Source organism: Microtus pennsylvanicus, chromosome 14 (genome assembly GCF_037038515.1).
Source record: "Microtus pennsylvanicus isolate mMicPen1 chromosome 14, mMicPen1.hap1, whole genome shotgun sequence".
Lineage (NCBI taxonomy): Eukaryota > Metazoa > Chordata > Mammalia > Rodentia > Cricetidae > Microtus > Microtus pennsylvanicus.
In genome coordinates, this window is record NC_134592.1 from 67,583,146 (window position 1) to 67,599,535 (window position 16,390).

General features: G+C 41.7%; 1 protein-coding gene across 2 annotated transcripts in view; it reads left to right on the forward strand.

Annotated features, from left to right (window-relative positions):
* Znf277 (zinc finger protein 277) overlaps positions 1-16,390 on the forward strand; it is an 87,971-nt gene that overhangs the window by 57,463 nt on the left and 14,118 nt on the right. For both annotated transcript variants that reach the window (XM_075947650.1, XM_075947651.1), the window contains exons 5-7: positions 9,675-9,766; positions 14,550-14,660; positions 15,338-15,470. In XM_075947650.1, the coding sequence (XP_075803765.1) occupies positions 9,675-9,766; positions 14,550-14,660; positions 15,338-15,470 (336 nt within the window). The remainder of the gene's footprint in view (positions 1-9,674; positions 9,767-14,549; positions 14,661-15,337; positions 15,471-16,390) is intronic.

Here is a 16,390-nt window from a genome sequence, read left to right on the forward strand (position 1 = left end):
TAACAGTCCAGCATAGACTGAGTTAGCACGAGTGGCCATTGAATAATTTTAGCCTTTGAATCAATTATGAGTTCAGAACCCGAACAGTATTTATCTGCCTCCTAAGTTTACCATTTTGAGCTTTTTCCTCTGATGCCTAGAATTTACAAGTCATCTTCACATGTACATTCACTGTATGGACTTGGCATGGCTATGTTATTGTTGCTATTCCGATGTACGGACAAGGTCAGAGGTGTCAGGGAATACAGGATGTGTGCAGTTGTGGCTTTTAGTGAGCCAATCGGAAGGGGCGTAACTCGGACTGTTTTCTAACCCCAAGCATCCTCTATCAAGTCTGGTCTCTCTTCCTAACCAAATGTCTTGTTTTTAAATTGACATTTGTTAGAAAAGAACATAAATACACATGTAAGAAAATAGAAATGGGTTTTCATTGGGAATTTTTAAAAGAAATTCTGATTTATTATTTTTTTAGATCAGCAGCAGATAGGAATTTTATTCCCTTGGACCTATGCTGCTTCTATTTTCTTTTAAAATTTGAAGACTATGTTTTCAGAGTTTCTCTATGCACTAGAGAAAGGTGGGGCTGTGGATGACCCAGCCAATCCCGTCTCGGGCAGATAGCACTATCCTGAGACACATCATGCTGAAAGCTCTCTTCTGAATGTGGTCAGACAAATGGACATTTTACAGTCACTCAATGCTGCCTATTCAGTTTTTAATTTCCTCTATTTTTACCTAAGCTAGATTTTTTAAATATTTATTTATTTATTTATTATGCATACAATATTCTGTCTGTGCGTATGTCTGCAGGCCAGAAGAGGGCACCAGACCTCATTACAGATGGTTGTGAGCCACCATGTGGTTGCCGGGAATTGAACTCAGGAACTTTGGAAGAGTAGGCAATGTTCTTAGCCACTGAGCCAACTTTGCAGCCCCTAAGCTAGATTTTTTTATGTGTATTGAAGACAGAATACTGGCTTTTTAACTTTCTCATATCTTTAATTCTTCTATTTTCATATTATCCTACACATCTGCCTACCTTTTTATGATGATAGTATGCATCTTGTGAATGATTAATACATTTTTTATGTTTTAGTTCTTTTCTTGGCCAGCAGGGGTGAGAGGTCTTGCCATAGACTTTATTGAGCTCACCTATCCCATGTTGTTATTATAGGTGTGCACCACCCCTGGATCTAGTCCATCTTTAAGATATTCTGTCTGTTGTCCCTTCCTCACTTTCCAAAAGCTGCCCGATGAGATCACCATCCCTTGCAGCAAGCAGATGGTTATTGATACTCTCTGCAGCTTCAGAAAGGGTGGGAGATACTGATGTCTTTTATGAAGGTGAAATATTAGTCAGATTAAATCTCGTGGGTTGGAGGAGTAAGAAACCATCCAGTAAGTTTTCCTTCGAGGAGTGTGGGCGTGTCTCAGTGGTACAGTGTGCTTGCCAAGCATGTGTGAAAGCTTGGGCTTTATCCCCAGCCCTGCCAAATTTGACAGGGCGTGGGAGAAAAGGAGGGACTTCCTCTGCGCTTTTTTCTTTGTTTGTTTGACTGTTTTCGCTCACTGTCACGGATGGTCTTGTTTGTCCGTTAAGATGCTTTGATTTTGTAGCGAAGGTGACTTTCTACTTCTGTCACAAAACAATGACCAAGTTTTATTATTTTTACAAAAGCATGTGATGCCATTGATAATCGTTGATAGTCATTCTCGTCTCTGCTGTGCTTTAGTATATCAAATGAGAAATACTACTCAGGTCATCAAGTTATCACAGATCTTCCTTTCCTAGTACCCTTTAGCACCTTTGACACTTGAAAGGAATTCTTTTGTGGGAATGGATTGCAGCTTTCTGCCAAGCCAGAAGACTTCTAGAATGCCTGGATAAGCCATATAAGATCGACTCAGAGAGCAGCTTTGTGCCCGTATCTCTCCACAGACTGACTCATGGTCCACTGACCTTTAAGCTTAAATTAGTGAATTTTTTATGCTTTTCTGATTCCTGCATGCTGGGTGTTCACATGAGGATTGTGATTGGGGAAGCTCAGTTTTGGCTAATAAGATGCTCAGAGGCCTGATGACCTGAGTTCAATCCCTCGAACCCATGGAAGGTAGAAGGAAACAACGCCACAGAGTTGGCCTCTAACCTCTATATACCACCATGATGCGTGTGTGTGTGTGTGTGTGTGTGTGTGTGTGTGTTTGGTTACACGCGTGCGCTCATTCACACACACAGACACACTAACTTTTTAATTAAAAGAAAAAGTGAGTTTTATTAGATTACTGTGTGTGGTTAAAATGAAAACAGCATCTTCCTGCCAGAAGAAATAAGAAATGACAGAGAACAGAGGGAGGTGGCGTCGTTAGCCTACCTCTGTTTGAGCCAATTGGAAATCAGTTTCAATGGCCTATATAGAGTTCACTTGCTCAGACCCTAAAACCCTACCAGTTAAAATTCCCCAGTATTTTCACATTTGTTTAGAATAGAGTGCAGACTCCTGGGAACCTCAGAGGCTCTGGTCCTGCTTCTCATCCTCTCACCATGTCTCGCCCAGTCCACTGCAGCCGTCCTCCGTGTGTCTCTGCTCCCCACACACTCGTTCTGATGCCCAGTGTCTGTTTGCTCCACTTGCTGTGCTGCTGTCCCGAATCGGGTGGCTTTTCTGATGGGGAAGGGAGGGTCTTTGGAGAAGACAGTAGCCAAGGGAGGTCTCTAGAGTAGCATTGCAGGCCGACATGCATTGGAAGAGCTGCAAGAAGACTAAGATGTAGAATGGTTCACATCACTCACTGAGATGATGTAGAAAAGGAGGCCTTCAGCCAAGAATTAACTTTCACTCCCAACTGTAATGCTGTGGAAAGGAGACACATGATTATATTGATGGATCAATTTATTAGAAGTTATTGCTGGATAAGGAATATCATGACCCTACACTGAATGAATGTTTGTATTTGTAGTATTTTTACCCTAATTCACATCTTCCTTTGCTGTCCCTGTGTCAATCCCCTGTGACTCCGCACCTGCAGCTTTATTAAGGTTCCCTGTGCTTTCAGCTTGTGAATAAAGGTGAGGACTCTGCACTGGCCCCTTTGCTACTCCGCATCAATGAGACAAATGTCCGTCCAGCTTGCCATTGTGACTCATTGCCTAATGCATAAGCTGATCTTGTATTCTTACTACTGTGGTTCTTATCCAGGCCAGTTCTATAATGAAAATTCCATCTCATTATACCAACTGCTTTGAGAAACTCAAACTATAACATCTGTGACATTCACTTCATCTCTCCAGTCTGCAAACCCACAAATGAAGCTTAATATATAGCCCCGCATGAAATTTCTTAGAAAAATAAAACCATGAAGCTAATGAGCTTTGATTTGTACATCTTTTTGCTACTTTTTGTGGATTGACTCCTAATGTTATCGTTTTGTTTATAAATGACTTTAAACATATGCTATAACTAATTATATCAGCTGCTGAGATGTACAAAGAGAAATACGAAGAATGCAAAGAGTTGTACGGTGGGGGCGGGGAGAAAGTATACTTTCTTGATAGCCCAAGTAGTTCAGGCTGTTTCTGGCTGGTTTCAGGGCAGCCCAGAGTGGCCAGTGTGCCAGCTCAGTGCCAGGCGGCATGTGAAAGAAGAAGCACGGAAGTTAAGGCTTAGTTTGGGTTTGGGTTGTTTGGTTTCAGTTCTTGTGGGGCTTAGGGTGGGATTGGTTTTATTTGTTGTTGTTGATGATGTTGATGTTTTGCAGTCAAGTAAACAGCAGTAAGAGTGAACATGTTAGGGGATTGAGACCTGGGGCTCTCTGCTACCTTGACTCCTCCTCACTAGAGGAGCTGAGCAAGCTGAGGCCAGCTGCACACAACAGACATTCCATACTCTATGTAGCTGCACAGTGGGTGTCAGGGAGCAGCCTTGACAAAAATACCTCTTGCCAGAGTAGGGGCACTGAAATTTAGAAATATAATAAGGAATACAAAGACGCATTTAAAATTAATGAAACAGAAACATATAGAATAGTACCAGGAGAGAGTTCCAGTGAATACGGAAATTGCCCCTGTTTAATTTCCAATTGCTTAAAATAACCCTGACCCCAAAAGGTAGGAGTAAGACAAAAAAAAAAAACCTACATTAACATGATACAAGGAAATGAACAGACCAGTTGAAGGTCACAGGCTACATCCATAGTTAAACATTCTGTTGATAGAACAAAACAAGTCACACTCACATCCCAGACTAAAACATTCTATGGCAAACCACTCCCTGGGTGGAATCCAACGTTATCTCCGTAAAGGAACTGGACCCCTATAATCTGATCCTTCGACTTTTGTTTGAGGTAGAAACATATCTACTTCTCTATTCCTAAAATACAAGGTCTGGCTATTAGCCACACCTGTTGACAATAACCTCGAGAGAGCAGAACTCGCTGAGCTGATCTATATCTCTAGGTGGCTTCTTTGAAGTAGAAACACAATAACCTTGAAGGAATAGAGTTAAGTTCCAACTCTCTGACCTTTGGTCAACAGAGAAAAAGGCTCACATTTTTGGGCCTCCATGACTGGGTCTGCGTAGATGAATGAAAACAGCTCAGGCCTCCATGAGCTTGTCTAGTCAAAAGCATTTTGAGATAGTTACACTATCGAGGTTTTCCTGGCCATCATCCATTTACTTGAATGTTACTGACCTCAGAAATTTTCTCTTTTCTACATAACAGAACCGAGTCACTGTTGAATTACTTTACGGTTTCAGATTTCCAGACAGGGTCTCTATAAACAAATGAAATACCTGGACCTAGGGTAGACTAGATTTAGTGAGGAATATTCAAATAAATTATTGGGATAATTGAAGAAGTCTCCCTATTACTCTTTAGAGTAATAATGATAGTTCTATGGTTGGGTTTAGGAAAATGTCCTTACTTTAAACAGAAAGCACTTTAAATCATAGACAAGGTAAGTGCCATGATGTCTGCAAGTTATTTTTAAATAATTCAGCCCGGAAATAAGCACTGCATAGGGATGTGGGTTGTGTGTAGAGATGGGAGAGGGCAGATGGCAGATGTTCGTAGATGACAGACATTAAGTATAGGAATTTCATTGTACTATTCTTTTAACTTCTCTGTTGAAAAGAGTAATTTCATAATAAAAAATTGATGAGATAAAGTAGTAAAGGACCTAAGGGAAAGCTGTTGTATTAAATAATCCCCACCTGCTAACTCATGCAGCATGACATATCCGTATCTTATTGGTATACTGAATTGATGACAGTAGAGAATCAAAAGTGTTACAGACAAAATAGCATTGTGATTTAAATACTCATATGTTTTATTTTACATATAGCTACTATTTGATCAAAAGAATTTATCTTATTTGGTGTTTCTATCTTAAGAAATGTGGAAAATTTCCTTTCAGTTTAGCACTCCCAAGAGTCGCGCTTTATACAGTAGATGCAGACAAACCTTGATACAACTGTTGGGGGCTTTCTTCCAGTGCTGGGACCAAATCCAGGGCCTTATGGATACTAGAAAAACACTCTCCCACTAAGCTACAGTCCCAACTCACTTTAATAATTTTAAAAAGTAAAGCAAATTTAATTAATTAAAGTGAATAGTAAATAATTCTTCTGTAACAGTGAGTCTAGCCTCCCGAGTGATTAGAACTGATGGTCACCACTCCACTCCATTTCCTCATCTCGCCTGGTACCTCCTGCTCGCTCAGAAAGCCATCTTAGGAGTGTATCTTTATGCATTTAAGATTAATACTTATTAAAATTATGTATGTTATAGTTAAAATAAAACTAATAATTTTAAATACATACCTATTTCCTGAAGCAATGTAAAATGTTCTATGTAGCTCTTAGACTTCATAAATTATCTATTATGGCATGTTCGAAGGGAACAAAATGAAACTTTAGGACTTTAAAAGTCATAAGCAACAACACATTCCTTTTCTTAGAATCCTTTCTTATAGAGTAGGCTCTTCTCTTGAGACAATTACCAATCTGCTGTGAGCTCTCCAAACCAAACACCAACTTCTCTGCACCAAACACAGCTCTCCCCTCAAAGGGAACAAAAATAGATTATTCAAGTGTCTGATCTGAGCGACTGTGGCCTAGGACTACAGACATTCCATGTGCAGAATGTCTTATGCTCATAAGCGTTTTATAGTTAGGGAACAAAAGAAAGTCATAAATCAAGGCAGTTCTCAAATACAGCAGTGGAAACTAGTAGATGGGCCCCAGCAAAGCCGGGAAGCTCTGTCATGGGTTTCAGGTGCTGTCTGACAGCATTCTTGGCTTTTGGGTTGGTGGGAGCTAGGAGTCTGTTGATATATCCCAAAGGTCTTATCTGGTAATCAGGGTGGTATTAGATCAGACACAGAAGTAGGCAATAAATGGCTCTAGTGGGGCCTAAACATAACACAAGACCCTTTGACTCACGGCCTGCAGTGTTCCAGCCTGCTCAACAGTAGCTATAATCTATCAGCCTTGTGGCCTCTTTAAACACAGGTGCTGGGTGTTCCTGGTGCTAGAACTGGAACCCAGGACCTGTGTGCATTAGACGAATACATTACCACCAAAGCATTCTAGCTCTCTGCAATCACAGTGTAGACCCCTTCCCACAGATGTGGGGTCCTTCTGAGAACAGCACATTACACCCAGACTGTACACCATATGTGTGCACCCTGTTTCAGTAAGGGATACTCACGGTCATTAATCCTTTGAGAAGCCCCTTTTAATCTTCAAAAGAGCATGCAAATTTGTATTGTGTATATAGTTGCAACAGGGGTACAAATTGAATTATCATTTGTTTTTTGAAAATGTACTATGAGGAAGTATGTGCACAAAGCATAAAAGTTCCTTTTCCATTGGTAATGACTGTTAGGCCAGCTTCCTGAAGAAGCAGTGTAGATGCCTGGCCAGTTTGGCTGGCAAAGGGAAGTACCACACAATGGTCTAGGATGGCGGCTTTAATTATTGGCAGATTGTTTGCATGGGAAATTAGAAAACATCAGAAACTGCATCTTAGGAAAGAGTTAGCACTGTGCACTAGTTAGCCAGAGAATGGAAGAAATGCAGAACTCCTCATTCACCATTGGCTTTCCACTCCACTCACCACAGACTAAGTTTTGAGGAATTGAGGCAGAGGGCAGAAAACTCCCATGGAGGAGAAGATGAAGCTGTTTCCCAGGCCCTTGGCTGGCTAAAGAAATCAGAATGAGTCCTTGAGACCTGCTGGTTACAATGCTGTACAGATTGTATGTTTTCTTGCTTTACCTGTAACCTGTACATGAAGAAACAATGCAATAAGACGCTTTGAAGATCTTAAATTGGAATCAAGTGTTATGGAGCAGTACTAATTATGCATTTATTTAGTGGAAAACTGGGAGCCAGCTTAGCAGTGGTGGCACACGCCTTTAATTCCAGCACTCAGGAGGCAGGGGCAGGCGGACCTCTGTGAGTTCAAGGCCAGCCTGCTCTAAAGAATGAGTTCCGGGATAGCCAGGGCTACACAGATAGTCCTATCTCAAACCCACCCACCCAAAAAAGAAAGAAAGGGAAAACTGGACACCAATCATATGCTCCTTAGAGTTTATTACACGCAAGTTCTCATGGTTTCAGTTCTGCTGTGGCTCATGCCTTAGGGGATCACAGCCTAGCTTTAAATTCCCATTTCCAGTAAAATTTGAGCTTCTCCCTCTCTTCCTCCCTCCTTCCATCCCTCTGTCTGTCTCCCTCCCTCCCAATCTTCCTGCATCAGATAATCATATTTTAAAACATACAGAGAAAGTCTATAAATCATCTCTCTGGCACCTGATAACCTTCGTAGATGGAAATCTCGGAGACTCCGTCTCACCAGGCAGCAGTAACTGTCATACCACAGCAGAGGCCGACAGCAGATGCTGCCCGATCCTGGATGCCAACATGTTTGACTAGTTTTGTTCTCAGTACTTGATGGCCTCTGTTTCTTCAGCTCATCTTGGAAAGTCCAGGAGTTTAGCTCCAGGCTCAGAAGACAAGCCAAGTGACTAACAGACTAGAGTGAGGGGAGATAGGGTGGAGCTGAGTGTTGGATACAGAAGTGAACCCACTAACAGCGTAAAGGAGCTCTGTGGCTAGGAGCTGAGTACAGCTTCTGTGGAAGAGTAAATGCAAAGAAAGTGAACCCAACAGCTTCGTCATTGGTAGAGGCAAGATCCTGAAAGTTCAGTACATCTGTAACAATACAGTACAATAGTAATTGTCTCTAGCCAGGACTCTGCATTGTAAGCAAATCAAATTGCACCTTGTATTTGGAACATAGAGAAAAGCATGGAAGGCCATCTCCAAAATCATCCTGTGCCCAGTTAAGCCTTTGCACACCAGACTTCGATGCCAGTGGTCTGGAAAATGAACTTGGGCGGAATACTTCCTTTTCTGATTACATCAAGAGTAAGGCATAATTGTTTGTGTCTTTTGTTATTTCTATTGCGTTAGTGTGCTCTAAGCCTCCAACTCTTGAGAAGTCCTCCCAGCTGATTCACTTCACTTGTATGAGTGCTCTGTAGGAAAGTATTAGCGCTTCTCTCCCTCTCGATCTCTATGTGAGCATCACTGAATGGAAAGGTCATTGCTATAAGATGTGTTTTCACATATGCTGCAATGGGTGCACTCCGGGGACAAGAGAGAAAAAGCCATGTGTGGCCACATCAACTCTAGTACCTGGAATAACACAGATCATCCTGATTAAAATCAGTGGATCACAAATGAAAACAAAGAAATTGTAAAATAAATTAATAAAACCTGTACTTGGGATGCTGGTATTGGAGATAGTGGGGAACTTATCGGAATTTGATTATGAACAGATTCTGGTGTGATGAGAGAGAGAGAGAGAGAGAGAGAGAGAGAGAGAGAGAGAGAGAGAGAGAGGGAGGGAGGGAGGGAGGGAGGGAGGGAGGGAGGGAGAGAGAGAGAGAGAGAGAGAGAGAGAGAGAGAGAGAGAGAGAGAGAGACAGGAAGGATGATGAGACCTTCTTGCTGACTCTTGAGTCCACCAATTGCTGTCTGACTGGCGTGGTCTACTGCTATCTATATACTTTTTCTCTTTTCTTATTGAAAAGAGATTCTTTTTCATAGACTGTATTTTGATTACAGTTTCTCTCCCGCGGTCCTCCCAAATCCTCCCCACTTCCCCACTCACCCAAATCTACAAACTCTCTCAGAATACAAACAAACATCTAAAAAACTAATAATAAAATAAAAACAAACCTAAATTGAACAAAATAAACATGGGGGGCTCAAAAAAAAAGCACATGAAACGCATACAGCTGCTGAGATACACACATTTACAAACACAGAAAACCCATAAAACCAAAATCATGAACCATAACGTGTAAGCAAAAGATCTATGAAGTTTAAGAAAATGTTCATAAAGCATTATGAGACAAAAACTTTCAAAATCCCCCGAGTTCGTGTTGTGTTGGCCACCTACTGCTGGTTTGAATTCCCAGGAAGACTCCCTTGGAGAGAACTGATTTAGACTTCAAGTTTCAATGTCGAGACAAGGACAAAGAAGTTTGAACTATGAGCAACTTTCATACGTGACCTTTGCCCTCTTATACTCTCACTCAGACTGACATTTCTCAGTGACTAACTGCAAGTATTAAAGATCATAAATCTTTTTATAATTTGCAGAAAGAAATTCTTGACCAGCAACAGCGCGAACGGAATGATAGGAGCTTTCGTGGCGCGTGCATGTTTTGCACTGAGGAATTCCATGGAAACAGGTTCGCTATTCTGCAACTTTCAGAAATGCTTTGGACCAATCTTTCATCTCTGCCCTTTATTAAAGGATTTTTTTTTAACTTGGATTAGAGCAAACCTCAACCCTGCATCAAATGATAACTCATCTTAGCCTTTGTTTTGTGGTTTGCTTGGGTCTTTCCTGGGTATTCATACAGCCTTACATTTGCGTATGTCTTCAAAAACCCCAGGTCTGTCCTAACTTCTCCAAGACTTCATGACATCTCACTCCCCAGATTGTCTGAGGTGTTTTATCTCGTATAGTATTTGCCACAACTGATACTTTGCTCAAGCGGCTGCAGGATTTAAAAGAAAAACAAGCCGTTGATGATTTGGGATAGATGCTCAGATGGTGCGACTTTGTTCTCTAAGTCAGTGGAGAGCTTCGTGAGGGGAGCTTGGGCAGCACCTGCCAGACAAGGTTGGCGGTGACACTCCTGAGGGATGTCCCTCCCATGCTGCTCCTCAGGCAGTGGTGAGGCTGCTGAGGAGAAAAGTGGAGGGGTCTGCAGAGGGAAATGGAGGAGGTTAGTAAAGACACTCTCAGTTCCCAGTTCTGCCATAGACTTATCTTTCTTAAACAAGTACACTCTGGATTCTTATGAATTTCTAGTTGGATAGAACTAAGTTGTTTGGTCCTTAGTGCTGTCAGGGAGGGGCAGCTGTGCAGAACTCATGCTGTCTTTCCTGGGAGGCCTTTCTTAACCTCATTTATCCAAACCACAAAACTGGAGGAAAAAAAGAAAAAAAAGACCTGACAACATATGAGGCGAAACTAGGAAGGAAGATGGAAGGAGACAGAGAGCTTCGTTTCTAAAGTGGACTGAGGAAAAACGGAGAAGGAAAGTGTTTGAAATAATGTTTTTCTTTCTTTTTTTTTTCTTTTTTCTGTTTTTTTTTCGAGACAGGGTTTCTCTGTGGCTTTGGAGCCTGTCCTGGAACTAGCTCTGTAGACCAGGCTGGTCTCGAACTCACAGAGATCTGCCTGCCTCTGCCTCCCGAGTGCTGGGATTAAAGGCGTGCGCCACCACCGCCCGGCCTGAAATAATGTTTTAAGTAAAACTTCAATTCTATCTAGAATGTTTTAATTATATAGTCATATTTATTAGATGCCTTTAAGTACCATTGTGAATATAAGAAAATATAATAACCGTGAAAGCCAGAAGTTTCTCCATAACTTCTTGAAGTAAAGCTGTGTGATTAATGATAAAATTAACATTATAAAGAAGGTAAGAAGTTGAACTACTAAAGTTGTTGTGTATTTAATTTCCTGGAAATTAAAGTTAATTGATGAAAAGCTAATTTAAAGTAGTGATTTTGGTGACTCATCTTGGCTGGTCTTAAAGAACCTCAGAATCTGGGAGCTAAAGCAGACAGTGCCATCTTCAGCCAGACGGCAGAGACTCCCCTGCCCTTGCCAGCTTGCTGCTGTGCCCAGAAAAATGAGTGCAGTGTATCCTGGCCTGCCTTGGCCTTCCTGTCTCAGGCTCTTGGGATGAATCACCCAATTTGGAGTTAGGTAGTAAACCACTTAGTTATCAATAGGATGTATAAAAGAATGTGACTAAAGGCCTTGGTTCATACAATTAGGAGGAGGTCAAAAGCTCCACAAATAATACCTTTTGCAATATGGGGATCTCAGAAAACTAGTGGCAAACTTAGTCCCAATCTGAAGGCCTGGGAACCCCAAGTACCAGTGATAGTGATATCTCAGAGTGTTAAGAACAGAAGATAAATATATGTCCATCTCCCTCTCCAACCCCTTAATGGGCTATCCTGCTCGCTCTGGTGAGAGGACTTGTCTTTATTCACTGTTCCTATGTATGGACAGTTTCTTCTAGAAACATCCTCAGAAATACACCCACACACAATGCCTTGCTAGCTACAAGGCCTTTCCTTAAGTAGACAAGTTGACACATAAATTGGCCATCACGGTAATGGAGAGCCAAGCCCCTTCTTGATAGCTCTACCTATACCTAGTGTCCTTTCAATGTCTGAATGTTGAGTTCCCAGGAAGTCCTGGTAACCCACTAAAAACCAGAAGGACATCAGTCTGATCCCCAGCCCAGAGCCTGGAGCCAAGTGAAGACCCTTAGCTCCATAATAACCTCTCTTCATAACATCTGTAGCTACTCTGCCTCCCAAGTCTTAAGTGGGCATGGAAACCTTGGGAAGATAGCAGGGAGGCGAGGCAGGAAACTTTTTGAACTCTCTGAGCCTTCATAATAGAGCTCACACTGTGTAATAAACCTCATGCCCTCGCTCTCAATGTCTAGATGCCTGTCCGGCAGGCCCCAGAGAGTCAGAAGAGGACTAAGCCTCAGACACACATTCAGAGTGAACTGCAAAGGCTAGAACCAGGGGAAGCATCCCAGCACCTTTGCAGCTCGTCAGCCATCTGCTGGATCTGTGTCCAATTCAAAGCTTGTATGTTACTCTAAATGCCCTGCTCAGGCCTGCTACTCTTAGAAAGGACCTTACAGTCAGAATGGCACGGGGCTTGCTGCAGTGGAACCTGATGGAGGAAGGTCATTGGCTAATAAAGGAACTGCCTTGGCCCATTTTATTGGTTAGAGCATAGGTAGGTGGAGGAAACAGAACAGAACGCTGGGAGGAAGAGGAAGTGAGCTCAGACTCCACAGCTCTCCTCTCCGGAGCAGATGCCTCAGAGAGACGCCATGCCCCGCTCCCGGGCAGACACACGCGATGAAGCTCCGACCTAGAATCTTCCCGGTAAGACCGGTGATCACAGATTATTAGAGATGGGTTGATCAGTATATCAGAATTAGCCAGTAAGGGCTAAAGCTAAAGGGCCAAGCAGTGTTTAAATGAATACAGTTTGTGTGTTGTTATTTTGGGGCAAAAGCTAGCCGAGCAGGCGGCTGGGGTGTTGGGGACGCAGCCCCGCCGCTCTTAATACTACAGGAACCCATAAACTGGTCCTGAAAACAGTGCTACCCCGGCTCCCCTGAGTCAACTCTCTTAGACTCCAGAGGCCACTGTTCACAGGGACTTGGGATGCCTCTAACCTCACACTCCTTCAACCTGTCTTTGGTGTTGGTCCCATCTACTAGACCTTAGACTCCAGGCCTTTAATCTGCAGAGGCTGAGGGAGGACTGGGCTTCCATGAGTATATTCAGTACAACTCATATCAACCAGAGACCTTGGCTCCCTAACTTGGAGGAGTGGGAAAGTGAAAGTTGACAGTATGTCTATGTCCTGTTTAAATAGCAGTAAGAAGTCTGGTGTGCAGAGGTCGTGCAATAGGAAGACTATACCTAGTGCTAACGAATTGTATATTACAAAAAACTAAACAACAGCATTTGAAGGATCCAGGTTAGAGCAAATATAATTTAAGCACTATACAATATCTATGTATCAAAATGCTATATTGTAATCAATAAACTTGTGCATCATTACATTTTTGCACAGAAGTTAAAATAAATTCGAATTTATAAATCAAGTTTCTCTTTGTGAGAAGCTAGTCTGCAGGCTGATAATTGTGCTTCCAGGTTATCATGACCCTTGCAGACAACATCTATTACCTTTGGGTTCATAATCTGTCTGATGCTGTACTGGGTAAACGTCCAAGATCACATGTCACAGACAAGGCCATCTTGCTGCTAGCCAGTTGCCTCTTTTCTTCTCCATTGTATCAGTCAAGATTTTCCAAAGGAACAGAACCAACATGTGTAATAAGGGAATGTGTGAGAAGGTTTATTAGTGGAATTGCCTCATGCCTTTACAGAAGCTGAGCAGTCCCACAGTTGTAGCAAGCTTTCTTGTTGGACTGTCTTTGGATTGCCAGCCCCTAAATACCAACACGGAAACTTGTTATTAGTTATGAAAGCTTGGCCATTGACCTAGGCTTCTCCCACTACCTCTTATAACTTAAATTAACCTGTTTTTATTAAAGTGCATTCTGCTACGTGGCTCCGTTACCTCTACTCTGTGCCACATATTCAACATCTTCAGTGTCTCACTGGTGTCTCACTGGCATGATCCCTTTGCTTCTTCCAGAGTTCTCTCTCTTCCTGGAAAAATCCTGCCTATTCTCTCCTGCCTAGCTGTTGGCCATTCAGCTCTTTATTAAGCCAATCACAATGACTTGTCTTCACACTATGCAAACAAATATCCCACAGCACACGGTAGACCATCTAAAAGTCAGAGACAGAAGTGCTCTGTGTAAATCCACAGGGCTCAGAATCAGAAGAGTTCAGAGTGTAACTCATTTCAAGGCCTAAGGCCTGAGAGTTCTGGGACCACTGATGTAAATGGGAGTCTCAGGGCCAGAGAGCCTGGAATTACAGTATCTGCGAGATAGAAATTAATAGTATCTTAACCCCAAGAGAAAGAGACCTCTGAGGGCAGGCTTTCTGCTTCTACACGTGCATGCACACCAGTCTTCTGGGAAAGCACCCTCACCACACACACCAAATGCTTTCCTTGTTCTCTAGTGTTCCTTATACCAGTAAAGTTCATGCCTAAAACTAACCATCATTCTCATGGTGAGTTGGGAAAGCATTATTTATTTGCTAGATTAAAGAACAGGACATGAGCTCCTACCGGGTCTGATCCTGACGGTGTCAGAAAATGGACGTGTGTGTTCGCACATCGTTAGCGTATCCATCTTAAGAAGGCTCAGTGTTTACGTCGGTATTCAGTACTTGCTTGTCCTCTGACTAGTAGTTGTTATATAAATGCTATTTCTACCCTGATTTGCTCCTACATAATAAATTATAGAGATTGTTCATATTCCTTCATAGGTCTGTTCTGTTGAACCACATGGCCAGAGAACATGCTTTCAACATTGGCTTGCCAGACAACATTGTAAACTGCGCTGAATTCCTCCACACATTACAGAAGAAACTGGATAAGTAGGTGCTCTTGAAACACAGACCAAACCTAACTGAATCTTAGAAACTTCTGAATTTTTACAATTGATTTTAACAAAATTAATTAAATTTAGAATTAAATAAGTAAAAGTTAATTGTTTATTGCATTGTGGGAATCTGCATCTTTTTGGTACTGTGTGTTTTTTGTCTAGATTATATTGCCTTCTAGTGAGTTTTTAACTTTTTGCATTTAAATACATGATTTATGCCAAATACCATGTAAGTTACATCATGAAAAATATCCTCACCGTGATCTATATTAGTTACTTTTCTCATTGCTGTGACTAAAATACCTGGCAAGTCACAACCCATGGAAGAGAGGGGGTGTTATTTTGGCATATAGTTTCCAGGGATGACAGCCATCATGGCAGTGAAGATATGGCTACTGGGACAGGAGCCGACTGATCACAGTAGTTGCATTGGTCACAGTCTGGATACAGAACAATCCTTGCCACAGTTTAAACTGAACAGCCATATTTAGACCACTACAAAGGAAACCATACCGTGTTTTCTACAAAGCCAAGTGGATAAAGGGAGGGAGAAATTCACGGAAGGACCCTTGTTTGTTTTGTATAACCCAAACAAATAAATGTTAAATTAAAAATAGGGTTCTTGTAGCAACTGTTCAAGATGTATTTAACAATGTCTGTATGTTTTAGTTTACAGTGTTTGTACTGTGAGAAGACCTTCAGAGACAAAAACACACTTAAAGATCACATGAGAAAAAAGCAGCATCGTAGGATCAACCCAAAGAACAGAGACTATGACCGATTTTATGTCATCAATTACTTGGTAAGTCATGTTTTTCATAGTTTAAAATTTGATTACAATACTAGAAACAAAATCTACCTACAGGCCAACTAGTGTCTGAATAACGAATGAACTGGTACAAAGGTTAAAACGACAGGCATTATCAGGAATTAGCAGTGGCTTCCAAAGCAACTGAGACGGTTGTCTTTGGATTGGCAGATGTGTCTACAGTAAAGATGCTTTGTCTCTCGAACGCAGTGTTTTCCACTCACAGTCTGGAGTCAAGGCCAGAGAGTTGTGTTCTGTTTGTAAAAGCATTTCTTGAGCACTGGATGTGCTAGGTGCCTCACAAGGTTAACTCTTATTCTTCCCCCATCGCTCCACTAGATGATCCGCCGTTATCCTCAAAGTAAGATGTGCATCTGTGTCATTGCAAGTTTCAGAGAAATAGTTCCATTTTAACTGGGCAAAAATTTTTCTTGTTTTTCTGGTGACGCATGCCAACTACGTTAAATGCCTTAAAGTCCAAAGTCTCTATCCTGATTGCTACCCGCTATTGATGACTTCTTTGAGGACAAGAAACGGTATTCTGTTAGAGAGAGTCACTAGGGTTATTTAAAGTTCTGGGAGGGGGGTTTGAACTGACGTGAGGACTGGAGAATGCTACCAGGCTTGCCCTTAATATTTTTAATTGTGTATAATGAAGTATACTGCCCATACATAGAAGAAGATTAAGTAATTCTACAGAAAGATGAAATTTTGATTCTGATATTTTCTAAAGGAAAGGTTGTTTTGCTTTTGTTTTTCCCCCTCAGTATAAGTAACTTTAAAATCCAAACCTGTTGCTTTGCGAGCACTGAGAGACTATTATCCACCATTTTGTGTGTTGGATAGGAAGCAGTGTTCATGATTTGCGTTGGAAATCTCTGTACTAATGTGCACCTTTTATGTGTCTTAATTTA